This window comes from Oncorhynchus mykiss, chromosome 27 (genome assembly GCF_013265735.2).
Source record: "Oncorhynchus mykiss isolate Arlee chromosome 27, USDA_OmykA_1.1, whole genome shotgun sequence".
NCBI classification, from domain to species: Eukaryota; Metazoa; Chordata; class Actinopteri; order Salmoniformes; family Salmonidae; genus Oncorhynchus; species Oncorhynchus mykiss.
This window is the reverse complement of record NC_048591.1, coordinates 43,488,739-43,505,594: the sequence shown is the minus strand read 5'-3', so window position 1 is coordinate 43,505,594 and position 16,856 is coordinate 43,488,739. Positions and strand designations below refer to the sequence as shown.

General features: G+C 40.6%; 1 protein-coding gene across 2 annotated transcripts in view; it reads left to right on the top strand.

Annotated features, from left to right (window-relative positions):
- LOC110519585 (small G protein signaling modulator 2) overlaps positions 1–16,856 on the top strand; it is a 233,537-nt gene that overhangs the window by 23,753 nt on the left and 192,928 nt on the right. For both annotated transcript variants that reach the window (XM_036965645.1, XM_036965644.1), the window contains exon 2: positions 6,467–6,542. In XM_036965645.1, the coding sequence (XP_036821540.1) occupies positions 6,467–6,542 (76 nt within the window). The remainder of the gene's footprint in view (positions 1–6,466; positions 6,543–16,856) is intronic.

The window sequence follows — 16,856 nt, the reverse complement described above, 5'->3', positions numbered from 1 at the left end:
CCTAGTGAGATATACATGGAGGAGGTTTAATACCCTGACCTAGTGAGATATATATGGAGGAGGTTTAATACCCTGACCTAGTGAGAGATACATGGAGGAGGTTTAATACCCTGACCTAGTGAGATATACATGGAGGAGGTTTAATACCCTGACCTAGTGAGAGATACATGGAGGAGGTTTAATACCCTAACCTAGTGAGATATACATGGAGGAGGTTTAATACCCTGACCTAGTGAGATATACATGGAGGAGGTTTAATACCCTGACCTAGTGAGATATACATGGAGGAGGTTTAATACCCTGACCTAGTGAGATATACATGGAGGTTTAATACCCTGACCTAGTGAGATATACATGGAGGAGGTTTAATACCCTGACCTAGTGAGATATACATGGAGGAGGTTTAATACCCTGACCTAGTGAGATATACATGGAGGAGGTTTAATATCCTGACCTAGTGAGATATATATGGAGGAGGTTTAATATCCTGACCTAGTGAGAGATACATGGAGGAGGTTTAATATCCTGACCTAGTGAGATATACATGGAGGTTTAATACCCTGACCTAGTGAGATATACATGGAGGTTTAATACCCTGACCTAGTGAGATATACATGGAGGTTTAATACCCTGACCTAGTGAGATATACATGGAGGAGGTTTAATAACCTGACCTAGTGAGATATACATGGAGGTTTAATAACCTGACCTAGTGAGAGATACATGGAGGAGGTTTAATACCCTGACCTAGTGAGATATACATGGAGGAGGTTTAATACCCTGACCTAGTGAGAGATCCATGGAGGAGGTTTAATACCCTGACCTAGTGAGATATACATGGAGGAGGTTTAATACCCTGACCTAGTGAGAGATACATGGAGGAGGTTTAATACCCTGACCTAGTGAGATATACATGGAGGAGGTTTAATACCCTGACCTAGTGAGATTTACATGGAGGAGGTTTAATACCCTGACCTAGTGAGATATACATGGAGGAGGTTTAATATCCTGACCTAGTGAGATATACATGGAGGAGGTTTAATACCCTGACCTAGTGAGATATACATGGAGGAGGTTTAATATCCTGACCTAGTGAGATATACATGGAGGAGGTTTAATATCCTGACCTAGTGAGATATACATGGAGGTTTAATATCCTGACCTAGTGAGATATACATGGAGGAGGTTTAATACCCTGATCTAGTGAGATATACATGGAGGAGGTTTAATACCCTGACCTAGTGAGATATACATGGAGGAGGTTTAATACCCTGACCTAGTGAGAGATACATGGAGGAGGTTTAATATCCTGACCTAGTGAGATATACATGGAGGATGTTTAATACCCTGACCTAGTGAGATATACATGGAGGAGGTTTAATATCCTGACCTAGTGAGATATACATGGAGGAGGTTTAATATCCCGACCTAGTGAGATATACATGGAGGAGGTTTAATACCCTGACCTAGTGAGATATACATGGAGGTTTAATATCCTGACCTAGTGAGATATACATGGAGGAGGTTTAATACCCTGACCTAGTGAGAGATACATGGAGGAGGTTTAATACCCTGACCTAGTGAGATATACATGGAGGAGGTTTAATACCCTGACCTAGTGAGAGATACATGGAGGAGGTTTAATATCCTGACCTAGTGAGATATACATGGAGGAGGTTTAATACCCTGACCTAGTGAGATATACATGGAGGAGGTTTAATATCCTGACCTAGTGAGATATACATGGAGGAGGTTTAATATCCTGACCTAGTGAGATATACATGGAGGTTTAATATCCTGACCTAGTGAGATATACATGGAGGAGGTTTAATACCCTGATCTAGTGAGATATACATGGAGGAGGTTTAATACCCTGACCTAGTGAGATATACATGGAGGAGGTTTAATACCCTGACCTAGTGAGAGATACATGGAGGAGGTTTAATATCCTGACCTAGTGAGATATACATGGAGGATGTTTAATACCCTGACCTAGTGAGATATACATGGAGGAGGTTTAATATCCTGACCTAGTGAGATATACATGGAGGAGGTTTAATATCCCGACCTAGTGAGATATACATGGAGGAGGTTTAATACCCTGACCTAGTGAGATATACATGGAGGTTTAATATCCTGACCTAGTGAGATATACATGGAGGAGGTTTAATACCCTGACCTAGTGAGAGATACATGGAGGAGGTTTAATACCCTGACCTAGTGAGATATACATGGAGGAGGTTTAATACCCTGACCTAGTGAGAGATACATGGAGGAGGTTTAATATCCTGACCTAGTGAGATTTACATGGAGGAGGTTTAATATCCTGACCTAGTGAGATATACATGGAGGTTTAATATCCTGACCTAGTGAGATATACATGGAGGAGGTTTAATACCCTGACCTAGTGAGTCAGGATATTAAACCTCCTCCATGTATATCTCACTAGGTCAGGGTATTAAACCTCCTCCATGTATCTCTCACTAGTTCAGGATATTAAACCTCCTCCATGTATCTCTCACTAGGTCAGGGTATTAAACCTCCTCCATGTATATCTCACTAGGTCAGGATATTAAACCTCCTCCATGTATATCTCACTAGGTCAGGGTATTAAACCTCCTCCATGTATATCTCACTAGGTCAGGGTATTAAACCTCCTCCATGTATATCTCACTAGGTCAGGATATTAAACTTCCATGTATATCTCACTAGGTCAGGATATTAAACCTCCTCCATGTATCTCTCACTAGGTCAGGGTATTAAACCTCCTCCATGTATATCTCACTAGGTCAGGATATTAAACCTCCTCCATGTATATCTCACTAGGTCAGGATATTAAACCTCCTCCATGTTTATCTCACTAGGTCAGGATATTAAACCTCCTCCATGTATATCTCACTAGGTCAGGATATTAAACTTCCATGTATATCTCACTAGGTCAGGATATTAAACCTCCTCCATGTATCTCTCACTAGGTCAGGGTATTAAACCTCCTCCATGTATATCTCACTAGGTCAGGATATTAAACCTCCATGTATATCTCACTAGGTCAGGATATTAAACCTCCATGTATATTTCACTAGGTCAGGATATTAAACCTCCTCCATGTATCTCTCACTAGGTCAGGGTATTAAACCTCCTCCATGTATATCTCACTAGGTCAGGATATTAAACCTCCATGTATATCTCACTAGGTCAGGGTATTAAATCTCCTCCATGTATATCTCACTAGGTCAGGGTATTAAACCTCCTCCATGTATATCTCACTAGGTCAGGATATTAAACCTCCTCCATGTATATCTCACTAGGTCAGGATATTAAACCTCCATGTATATCTCACTAGGTCAGGGTATTAAACTTCCTCCATGTATATCTCACTAAGTCAGGATATTAAACCTCCTCCATGTATATCTCACTAGGTCAGGGTATTAAACCTCCTCCATGTATCTCTCACTAGGTCAGGATATTAAACCTCCTCCATGTATCTCTCACTAGGTCAGGGTATTAAACCTCCTCCATGTATCTCTCACTAGGTCAGGGTATTAAACCTCCTCCATGTATCTCTCACTAGGTCAGGGTATTAAACCTCCTCCATGTATATCTCACTAGGTCAGGGTATTAAACCTCCTCCATGTATATCTCACTAGGTCAGGGTATTAAACCTCCTCCATGTATCTCTCACTAGGTCAGGATATTAAACCTCCTCCATGTATCTCTCACTAAGTCAGGGTATTAAACCTCCTCCATGTATCTCTCACTAGGTCAGGGTATTAAACCTCCTCCATGTATCTCTCACTAGGTCAGGGTATTAAACCTCCTCCATGTATATCTCACTAGGTCAGGGTATTAAACCTCCTCCATGTATCTCTCACTAGGTCAGGGTATTAAACCTCCTCCATGTATATCTCACTAGGTCAGGGTATTAAACCTCCATGTATATCTCACTAGGTCAGGGTATTAAACCTCCTCCATGTATATCTCACTAGGTCAGGATATTAAACCTCCATGTATATCTCACTAGGTCAGGGTATTAAACCTCCTCCATGTATCTCTCACTAGGTCAGGATATTAAACCTCCTCCATGTATATCTCACTAGGTCAGGGTATTAAACCTCCTCCATGTATATCTCACTAGGTCAGGGTATTAAACCTCCTCCATGTATATCTCACTAGGTCAGGGTATTAAACCTCCTCCATGTATCTCTCACTAGGTCAGGGTATTAAACCTCCTCCATGTATATCTCACTAGGTCAGGGTATTAAACCTCCTCCATGTATATCTCACTAGGTCAGGATATTAAACCTCCTCCATGTATATCTCACTAGGTCAGGGTATTAAATCTCCTCCATGTATCTCTCACTAGGTCAGGGTATTTAATCCTCCACATATCCACTAGCACCATCATATCCATGATATTCCTGATTTCCTTTAAGTGCATGATGGTTTTAGTTTGTAGTGTGATTTCATTTACGGTCCATAGAGGTATTTTAAACCGTGTTATAATCTCCCACCGTAATAATAGTATTTCATTGCTTGCAGGCTTGATCGATTATTATTTATATTTTCAAAGAACCGTGAATCATCGTTATTTGGACCGTATAGATTAATGAGCCAAATCTGTTCATGGTTCAATAACATATTTAAAAGAATCCATCTACCTTGCAGATCTGTTTGGATAGTTTGCACATTCGGATCAAAATGATTGTTAATCAATATCATCACCCCTTTTGAGTTTCTTTGCACATAGGAGAAGTATATTTCCCCCCCCCGTCCGTCCCCCCCGTCCCCCCCGTCCCCCCCCGTCCCCGTCCCCCCCCGTCCCCCCCCCGTCCCCCCCCCCCCCCCCCCGTCCCTTTTCCACTTACCATAATGAGATACACGTTTCAATGTTATTTATCATAATATATGTTTGTTAAACTTATCCTTAAAAAGTGTCCATATAGCTAGCTGTACAGAGTAAACCTCCAATTGTTCTCTGTTACCCACTAAAACCTCCCCCCATCCCAAGTTGGTTTGTCGTCCCAGTGACCGGCAGACCATCCCTGCCCACCGGGAACCCAAGCCCCCCCGGAGACCGGGATCCATCCATTGAAAAGAGCACACTATGCTACCTACAGGACAGAAGCAGATCAACAGCCAAATACATTTCCAACACCGCCACCTCTATTATACTGTATATAGTTATTTAAAAATAAAGATTCGGAAAGAATTCAGACCCCTTTGACTTTTTCCACATTTTGTTACGTTACAGTCTTAATCTAAAACGGATTCAATAAATGTTTTGTTTACGTTGATCATCCTTGAGATTTTTTTCTACAACTTGATTGGAATCCACCTGTGGTAAATTCAATTGATTGGTCATGATTTGGAAATGAACACACTTGTCTTTATAAGGTCCTATGGTTGACAGTGCATGTCAGAGATAAAACCAAGACATGAGGTCGAAGGAATTGTCTGTTGAGCTCCGAGACGGGATTGTGTCGAGGCACAGATCGATTTTTGACCTTTATAAGGTCTATGCCACATACCCCCTCTATTCGAGGTGATAAGGATTGGTTTGATTATAATGATGGATGATGACAATGGTAATGATGATGGTAATGACGATGATGATGACGATGGTAATGGTAATGATGGTAATGGTAATGATGATGACGATGGTAATGATGATGGTAATGGAAATGACAACGGTAATGATGATGACGATGGTAATGATGATGGTAATGCTGATGATGATGATAATGATGATGGTAATGCTGATGACGGTGGTAATGTAAATGATGATGGTAATGGTGATGGTGATGACGATGGTGATGGTAATGGTAATGATGATGACGATGGTAATGGTAATGACGGTAATGGTAATGATGATGACGATGGTAATGATGATGGTAATGGAAATGACGACGGTAATGATGACGACGATGGTAATGATGATGGTAATGCTGATGACAACGATAATGATGATGGTAATGCTGATGACGATGATAATGATGATGGTAATGCTGATGACGATGATAATGATGATGGTAATGCTGATGACGGTGGTAATGTAAATGATGATGGTAATGGTGATGGTGATGACGATGGTAATGATGATGGTGATGACGATGGTAATGATGGTGATGGCAATGATGATGGTGATGGTAATGATGATGGTAATGGTAATGATGATGGTAATGGTAATGATGATGGTGATGATGGTGATGACAATGGTAATGATGATGGTGATGGTAATGATGATGGTAATGGTAATGATGATGGTAATGGTAATGATGATGGTGATGGTAATGATGATGGTGATGACGATGGTAATGATGATGTGATGGCAATGATGATGACGATGGTAATAGTAATGACGATGGTAATGACGATGATGGTAATGGTGATGACGGTGGTAATGATGATGACGATGGTAATGATGATAAATCTTAATGACGACAATGATCCTGTGTCTCTCTGTACAGGTGAAACAGATCATGGAGGAGGCGGTGACTAAGAAGTTTGTCCACGAAGACAGCAGCCACATCATCGGCCTGTGCAGTAAGTACACACACACATACGCACTCCCTCTCGGAGAGCTCCTCAGCTGATAATGTAGTGACTCTGGGGGAAGGACACTATTTGACGTCACCTGTGTCGCTGACTGTGCTTGCACAGCAATGGAAAGTTAATAACCACACTGGAGTCAATGGAAACTCATTTTTAGAGGTTCCCTGGTTGCACAACATGTACTTTGTCCAAGAAAGACAGATGTGTGTGTGTGTGTGTGTGTGTGTGTGTGTTTGTGTGTGTGTGTGTGTGTGTGTGTGGCCCCGTAATGCAGTCAGTATCTTCTGGAAGGACTTCCAGTGGAGTGGAGTGGATGGGTTTACGTAGTTTCCGACCGGATGGCTGCGAGCCGGTGAGCTGGCGAGTTGGTGACTCACACCTTGAGGACCGAATTTGCTCACGCCACACCGGGGGGGGGGGGGGGGGGTAGCCGCTGCATATCTTCCCCTGTGTGTGTGTGTGTAGTGCAGTGTTATATCTTCCCTTCAGGGCCAGGACAGAGCCGTAGAGTTTGACCAGGGCTCATACACACTATGGCGGGTGCTATTTTGAGAAGGAGAAAGATAGATAGTCATGGGTCTGGGAATATGACAACCAGGGAACAGTGCAGTCTGGTGATTGAACTATTAGGCTGTAATTATAGCCATTTAAAGGTGCAATCTGCAGTTGCTAGATACATTTTTGGACTTATATATTAATGATATGTACAGTGCCTTGCGAAATTATTCGTCCCCCTTGAACTTTGCGACCTTTTGCCACATTTCAGGCTTCAAACATAAAGATATAAAACTGTATTTTTTTGTGAAGAATCAACAACAAGTGGGACACAATCATGAAGTGGAACGACATTTATTGGATATTTCAAACTTTTTTAACAAATCAAAAACTGAAAAATTGGGAGTGCAAAATTATTCAGCCCATTTACTTTCAGTGCAGCAAACTCTCTCTGCGGGATTCAGATTGTCATACCTTCATACCGACCTTGTGCCATCTCGGGATGTTTGGTAGTACCGGCACTGAACACAAGGAGAGGTATTTTCAAACCCCACTGTGCCTCTGTAATCCGAAAGGTTAGCAATGCTAACAAGTATATGTAAAATCCCATAGAGAATGCTAGCTAAATACTAACGAGCGCATTGCGAACATTTTATACAGTTTCTGACATAAACTATTTGCAGGACAGACATACTAGCTAATAAAGTTATACAAGTAACTCTAAAAATGCATCTTACAGTTTGCTGCACGCACATAACAAATATTAGACAGCAAGGCTCTTGATCCAGGAGGGGATTCTCTGCTGTTACCAAACGCTTGATTTTGCAAGAAGCTAACAAGCTAGATAGCTAACTACTGTTAGTGCAACTGCAGCGCATTTAGCACATTGTAGACCGTTAACTTAACAGTTGTAAGATATCTATCTAGCTGTCAAACATTTAGTTGTGAATTTAATACTGTAATTAGATCGTGCTGCGCAACAGTGACTCACAAGAAATGAAGAATGCAATATGCGTTATCTCCTAACGTATTTTACAAGTTGACTGCAGGTATTTACTTAAAAAGTAACTAAAAAAAAGATATATATATATATATATATATATATATATATATATATATACACATATCAAAGAAAACAGTTGAAACAGACAGTATTGAAAAACCATCCCGTGGCTATTTCCAAATATCCCAGTATACGGTATACCGCCCAAGCCTAATTTTGATATCATGGATGGTCAGTCCTTGCATCCACAGGGCCATGAATTTGAGAGTGGTTTAATTTTCCCCCAGCCCGGCGCAGTGCGCGCTAACCAAAGGTTGCCAGGTGCACGGTGTTTCCTCCGAAGACATTGGTGCGGCTAGCTGGCTTCCGGGTTGGATGCGCACTGTGTTAAGAAGCAGTGCGGCTTGGTTGGGTTGTGTATCGGAGGACGCATGACTTTCAACCTTCGTCTCTCCCGAGCCCGTCCCTCAGCTGTTTACCGAAACAGTGGCGGGGTTGTCCGCTTTGTTATTGTCGTTTGAACTGCAGATTGTCCCTTTAACAATAGAGACGGTTCAGTACAGATGATGCTGTCGTGGCAGCTGGAGCTCGTGAGGAGCGAGGACATCCTTTGTACATCGTTAATGTGATAAATACTATTCATTTGTCCGACAGCGTTTTTAAGATGATCTGTAGTCCACAGTAGCATGTGAGTCATCTCTTCATCTGTATAGGAGCTGGCCAAATGGAGCCGTGTTCCCTTAGGGATAGGGTGCAATTTGGGACACAGCCTATGAGAGCTGGCCAAACACAGCCCTGTTCCTTACATGTCAAAAAGAATACATTTCTTACCAATATGTTATCAGTCCCTTCAAGTGCTCCCACGACTTATCTGAACATTCAACTTGGGGTTATTTATACATTGGTGTTATGTGTAAGTTTGCCTCCTTTATCGCATGTTATGTACAGTCCTACGTTATGCTACGCCCCTACGTTTTCCGAAACCTCTTTAGAGAAGTTTCACTTTGTTATGTATAAGTTTGCGTTACGTAGCTAGAGACTGAGTTTCTGGTGAAAGAAGGAGCCAGTTGTCCACATTTCCATCTAGTTAACAAGCTGTGGGCCGTTTGGAGGGTCAGCCAACGCAGGCGGGGGTGTCTTAGCTCCTAACTCCTAGCCTACGGACCAACGGATCGATGAGAAAATTACCATCCTCCTCCTGAATCACTTGGTCTGTGTCTAAAATGGCACCCTATTCCCTATTGTAGACTCTGGTCAAAAGTAGTGTACTATATAGGGGAACAGGGTGCATTTGGGACTTACCCTAGCATATTATGTCAAAAGTGAGCTGCTTGGCCGTGGATGGTGTGGGGGCGAGGGGAGGAGACGAGAGGAGGAGACGAGGGGAAGTTGGGATGCAATTATCATTTCAATATTTTACAGTGCCGGGAATATAAAATGGTAAATAATGGTCGGAAGTGCAAAGGGAATTTAAGGCTTTACCTTTTTAAATTTTGTTGTCTCATTTGAATGAGTAATGGCATAATTAGGCCAACCTCGTGGGATAGTGTACTGTGTGTACTGTGTGTGTGTGTGTGTGTGTACTGTGTGTGTGTCTGTGTGTGTGTGTGTGTGGTTAATATACACGGTGTGTAACAAAACATTATGACATGAATCCAGGTGAATCCAGGTGAAAGATATGATCCCTTATTGATGTCACCTGTTAAATCCACTTCAATCAGTGTAGATGAAGTGGAGGAGACGGGTTAAAGAAGGATTTTTAAGCATTGAGACAAATGAGACATGGATTGTGTATGTGTGTTATTCAGAGGGTGAATGGGCAAGACAAAAGATGTAAGTGTCTTTGAACTGGGTTTGGTAGTAGGTGCCAGGCGCACCGGTTTGTGTCAAGAACGGCTTTTCACACTCAACTAGAGGTCGGCCGATTATGATTTTTCAACGCCGATACAGATTATTGGGGCCAGCATCCCTGTGGAACTCTTTCAACACCTTGTAGAGTCAACATGGGCCAGCATCCCTGTGGAACTCTTTCAACACCTTGTAGAGTCAACATGGGCCAGCATCCCTGTGGAACTCTTTAGACACCTTGTAGAGTCAACATGGGGCCAGCATCCCTGTGGAACTCTTTCAACACCTTGTAGAGTCAACATGGGCCAGCATCCCTGTGGAACTCTTTCAACACCTTGTAGAGTCAACATGGGGCCAGCATCCCTGTGGAACTCTTTCAACACCTTGTAGAGTCAACATGGGGCCAGCATCCCTGTGGAACTCTTTAGACACCTTGTAGAGTCAACATGGACCAGCATCCCTGTGGAACTCTTTCAACACCTTGTAGAGTCAACATGGGCCAGCATCCCTGTGGAACTCTTTCAACACCTTGTGGAGTCAACATGGGCCAGCATCCCTGTGGAACTCTTTCAACACCTTGTGGAGTCAACATGGGCCAGCATCCCTGTGGAACTCTTTCAACACCTTGTAGAGTCAACATGGGCCAGCATCTCTGTGGAACTCTTTCAACACCTTGTTGAGTCAACATGGGCCAGCATCCCTGTGGAACTCTTTCAACACCTTGTAGAGTCCACATGGGCCAGCATCCCTGTGGAACTCTTTCAACACCTTGTAGAGTCAACATGGGCCAGCATCCCTGTGGAACTCTTTCAACACCTTGTAGAGTCAACATGGGCCAGCATCCCTGTGGAACTCTTTCAACACCTTGTTGAGTCAACATGGGCCAGCATCCCTGTGGAACTCTTTCGACACCTTGTGGAGTCAACATGGGGCCAGCATCCCTGTGGAACTCTTTCAACACCTTGTGGAGTCAACATGGGCCAGCATCCCTGTGGAACTCTTTTGACACCTTGTAGAGTCAACATGGGCCAGCATCCCTGTGGAACTCTTTCGATACCTTGTTGAGTCAACATGGGCCAGCATCCCTGTGGAACTCTTTAGACACCTTGTTGAGTCAACATGGGCCAGCATCCCTGCGGAACTCTTTCGACACCTTGTAGAGTCAACATGGGCCAGCATCCCTGTGGAACTCTTTCGACACCTTGTAGAGTCAACATGGGCCAGCATCCCTGTGGAACTCTTTCGACACCTTGTAGAGTCAACATGGGCCAGCATCCCTGTGGAACTCTTTCGACACCTTGTAGAGTCAACATGGGCCAGCATCCCTGCAGAACTCTTACGACACCTTGTAGATTCAACATGGGCCAGCATCCCTGTGGAACTCTTTCGACACCTTGTAGAGTCAACATGGGCCAGCATCCCTGTGGAACTCTTTCGACACCTTGTAGAGTCAACATGGGCCAGCATCCCTGTGGAACTCTTTCGACACCTTGTAGAGTAAACATGGGCCAGCATCCCTGCGGAACTCTTACGACACCTTGTAGATTCAACATGGGCCAGCATCCCTGCGGAAGTAGAAATACATAACATACACAAACGCCATCGTTACTCGTAAAGTACAAGGCTAGATATACTACTAGGTCTACTAGATCTGTAGGTGTTCAGAAGTGGCACCTTCCAGGCTTTCCTCCTTTAACAGAACACCTGTATCTATTCTATTTCCTCCTGAACAGAACACCTGTATCTATTCTATTTCCTCCTGAACAGAACACCTGTATCTATTCTATTTCCTCCTGAACATAACACCTGTATCTATTCTATTTCCTCCTGAACATAACACCTGTATCTATTCTATTTCCTCCTGAACATAACACCTGTATCTATTCTATTTCCTCCTGAACAGAACACCTGTATCTATTATATTATATTTTCCCCTGAACAGAACACCTGTATCTATTCTATTTCCTCCTGAACAGAACACCTGTATCTATTATATTATATTTCCCCCTGAACAGAACACCTGTATCTATTCTATTTCCTCCTGAACAGAACACCTGTATTTATTATATTTCCCCCTGAACAGAACACCTGTATCTATTATATTTCCTCCTGAACATAACACCTGTATCTATTATATTATATTTTCCCCTGAACAGAACACCTGTATCTATTCTATTTCCTCCTGAACAGAACACCTGTATCTATTATATTATATTTCCTCCTGAACAGAACACCTGTATCTATTATATTATATTTCCTCCTGAACATAACACCTGTATCTATTATATTATATTTCCCCCTGAACAGAACACCTGTATCTATTCTATTCTATTTCCTCCTGAACAGAACACCTGTATCTATTCTATTATCTTTTCCCCTGAACAGAACACCTGTATCTATTATATTATATTTCCCCCTGAACAGAACACCTGTATCTATTCTATTTCCTCCTGAACAGAACACCTGTATCTATTCTATTTCCTCCTGAACATAACACCTGTATCTATTATATTATATTTTCCCCTGAACATAACACCTGTATCTATTATATTATATTTTCCCCTGAACATAACACCTGTATCTATTCTATTTCCCCCTGAACAGAACACCTGTATTTATTATATTATATTTCCCCCTGAACATAACACCTGTATCTATTCTATTTCCTCCTGAACATAACACCTGTATCTATTCTATTTCCTCCTGAACATAGCACCTGTATCTATTCTATTTCCTCCTGAACAGAACACCTGTATCTATTCTATTTCCTCCTGAACATAACACCTGTATCTATTCTATTTCCCCCTGAACAGAACACCTGTATCTATTATATTTCCCCCTGAACAGAACACCTGTATCTATTCTATTTCCTCCTGAACATAACACCTGTATTTATTATATTTCCTCCTGAACATAACACCTGTATCTATTCTATTATATTTTCCCCTGAACAGAACACCTGTATCTATTATATTATATTTTCCCCTGAACAGAACACCTGTATCTATTATATTTCCCCCTGAACAGAACACCTGTATCTATTCTATTTCCTCCTGAACAGAACACCTGTATCTATTATATTATATTTCCCCCTGAACAGAACACCTGTATCTATTCTATTTCCTCCTGAACAGAACACCTGTATCTATTCTATTTCCCCCTGAACATAACACCTGTATCTATTATATTCTATTTCCTCCTGAACAGAACACCTGTATCTATTATATTATATTTCCCCCTGAACAGAACACCTGTATCTATTCTATTTCCCCCTGAACATAACACCTGTATCTATTATATTCTATTTCCTCCTGAACAGAACACCTGTATCTATTATATTATATTTCCCCCTGAACAGAACACCTGTATCTATTATATTTCCTCCTGAACATAACACCTGTATCTATTCTATTTCCTCCTGAACAGAACACCTGTATCTATTCTATTTCCTCCTGAACATAACACCTGTATCTATTATATTCTATTTCCTCCTGAACAGAACACCTGTATCTATTCTATTTCCTCCTGAACAGAACACCTGTATCTATTCTATTTCCTCCTGAACAGAACACCTGTATCTATTATATTATATTTTCCCCTGAACAGAACACCTGTATCTATTATATTATATTTCCCCCTGAACAGAACACCTGTATCTATTATATTATATTTCCTCCTGAACAGAACACCTGTATCTATTATATTTCCTCCTGAACAGAACACCTGTATCTATTCTATTTCCTCCTGAACAGAACACCTGTATCTATTCTATTTCCTCCTGAACATAACACCTGTATCTATTATATTATATTTCCTCCTGAACATAACACCTGTATCTATTCTATTTCCTCCTGAACAGAACACCTGTATCTATTATATTTCCTCCTGAACATAACACCTGTATCTATTATATTATATTTCCTCCTGAACATAACACCTGTATCTATTCTATTTCCTCCTGAACAGAACACCTGTATCTATTATATTTCCCCCTGAACAGAACACCTGTATCTATTATATTATATTTCCCCCTGAACAGAACACCTGTATCTATTATATTATATTTCCTCCTGAACAGAACACCTGTATTTATTATATTCTATTTCCCCCTGAACAGAACACCTGTATCTATTCTATTTCCTCCTGAACAGAACACCTGTATCTATTCTATTTCCCCCTGAACATAACACCTGTATCTATTATATTTCCTCCTGAACATAACACCTGTATCTATTATAGTATATTTCCTCCTGAACAGAACACCTGTATCTATTCTATTTCCCCCTGAACAGAACACCTGTATCTATTCTATTTCCTCCTGAACAGAACACCTGTATCTATTATATTATCTTTTCCCCTGAACAGAACACCTGTATCTATTATATTATATTTCCCCCTGAACAGAACACCTGTATCTATTCTATTTCCCCCTGAACAGGACACCTGTATCTATTATATTATATTTTCCCCTGAACAGAACACCTGTATCTATTCTATTTCCCCCTGAACAGAACACCTGTATCTATTATATTATATTTCCCCCTGAACAGAACACCTGTATCTATTCTATTTCCCCCTGAACAGAACACCTGTATCTATTATATTATATTTCCCCCTGAACAGAACACCTGTATCTATTCTATTTCCTCCTGAACAGAACACCTGTATTTATTATATTTCCTCCTGAACATAACACCTGTATCTATTATATTATATTTCCTCCTGAACATAACACCTGTATCTATTATATTATATTTCCTCCTGAACATAACACCTGTATCTATTCTATTTCCTCCTGAACATAACACCTGTATCTATTCTATTTCCCCTGAACAGAACACCTGTATCTATTATATTATATTTTCCCCTGAACAGAACACCTGTATCTATTATATTATATTTCCCCCTGAACAGAACACCTGTATCTATTCTATTTCCTCCTGAACATAACACCTGTATCTATTCTATTTCCTCCTGAACAGAACACCTGTATCTATTCTATTTCCTCCTGAACAGAACACCTGTATCTATTCTATTTCCTCCTGAACATAACACCTGTATCTATTCTATTTCCTCCTGAACAGAACACCTGTATCTATTCTATTTCCTCCTGAACATAACACCTGTATCTATTATATTCTATTTCCTCCTGAACATAACACCTGTATCTATTATATTATATTTCCTCCTGAACAGAACACCTGTATCTATTCTATTTCCTCCTGAACAGAACACCTGTATCTATTATATTATATTTCCCCCTGAACAGAACACCTGTATCTATTATATTATATTTCCTCCTGAACAGAACACCTGTATCTATTCTATTTCCTCCTGAACAGAACACCTGTATCTATTATATTATCTTTTCCCCTGAACAGAACACCTGTATCTATTCTATTTCCTCCTGAACAGAACACCTGTATCTATTATATTATCTTTTCCCCTGAACAGAACACCTGTATCTATTCTATTTCCTCCTGAAGAGAACACCTGTATCTATTATATTATCTTTTCCCCTGAACAGAACACCTGTATCTATTATATTATATTTCCCCCTGAACAGAACACCTGTATCTATTCTATTTCCTCCTGAACAGAACACCTGTATCTATTCTATTTCCCCCTGAACAGAACACCTGTATCTATTCTATTTCCTCCTGAACATAACACCTGTATCTATTATATTATCTTTTCCCCTGAACAGAACACCTGTATCTATTATATTATATTTCCCCCTGAACAGAACACCTGTATCTATTCTATTTCCCCCTGAACAGAACACCTGTATCTATTCTATTTCCCCCTGAACAGAACACCTGTATCTATTATATTTTCCCCTGAACAGAACACCTGTATCTATTCTATTTCCTCCTGAACAGAACACCTGTATCTATTATATTATATTTCCCCCTGAACAGAACACCTGTATCTATTCTATTTCCCCCTGAACAGAACACCTGTATCTATTCTATTTCCTCCTGAACAGAACACCTGTATCTATTATATTATCTTTTCCCCTGAACAGAACACCTGTATCTATTCTATTTCCTCCTGAACAGAACACCTGTATCTATTATATTATCTTTTCCCCTGAACAGAACACCTGTATCTATTCTATTTCCTCCTGAAGAGAACACCTGTATCTATTATATTATCTTTTCCCCTGAACAGAACACCTGTATCTATTATATTATATTTCCCCCTGAACAGAACACCTGTATCTATTCTATTTCCTCCTGAACAGAACACCTGTATCTATTCTATTTCCCCCTGAACAGAACACCTGTATCTATTCTATTTCCTCCTGAACATAACACCTGTATCTATTATATTATCTTTTCCCCTGAACAGAACACCTGTATCTATTATATTATATTTCCCCCTGAACAGAACACCTGTATCTATTCTATTTCCCCCTGAACAGAACACCTGTATCTATTCTATTTCCCCCTGAACAGAACACCTGTATCTATTATATTTTCCCCTGAACAGAACACCTGTATCTATTCTATTTCCTCCTGAACAGAACACCTGTATCTATTATATTATATTTCCCCCTGAACAGAACACCTGTATCTATTCTATTTCCCCCTGAACAGAACACCTGTATCTATTCTATTTCCTCCTGAACAGAACACCTGTATCTATTATATTATCTTTTCCCCTGAACAGAACACCTGTATCTATTATATTATATTTCCCCCTGAACAGAACACCTGTATCTATTATATTATATTTCCCCCTGAACAGAACACCTGTATCTATTCTATTTCCCCCTGAACAGAACACCTGTATCTATTATATTATATTTCCCCCTGAACAGAACACCTGTATCTATTCTATTTCCCCCTGAACAGAACACCTGTATCTATTATATTATATTTCCCCCTGAACAGAACACCTGTATCTATTCTATTTCCCCCTGAACAGAACACCTGTATCTATTCTATTTCCTC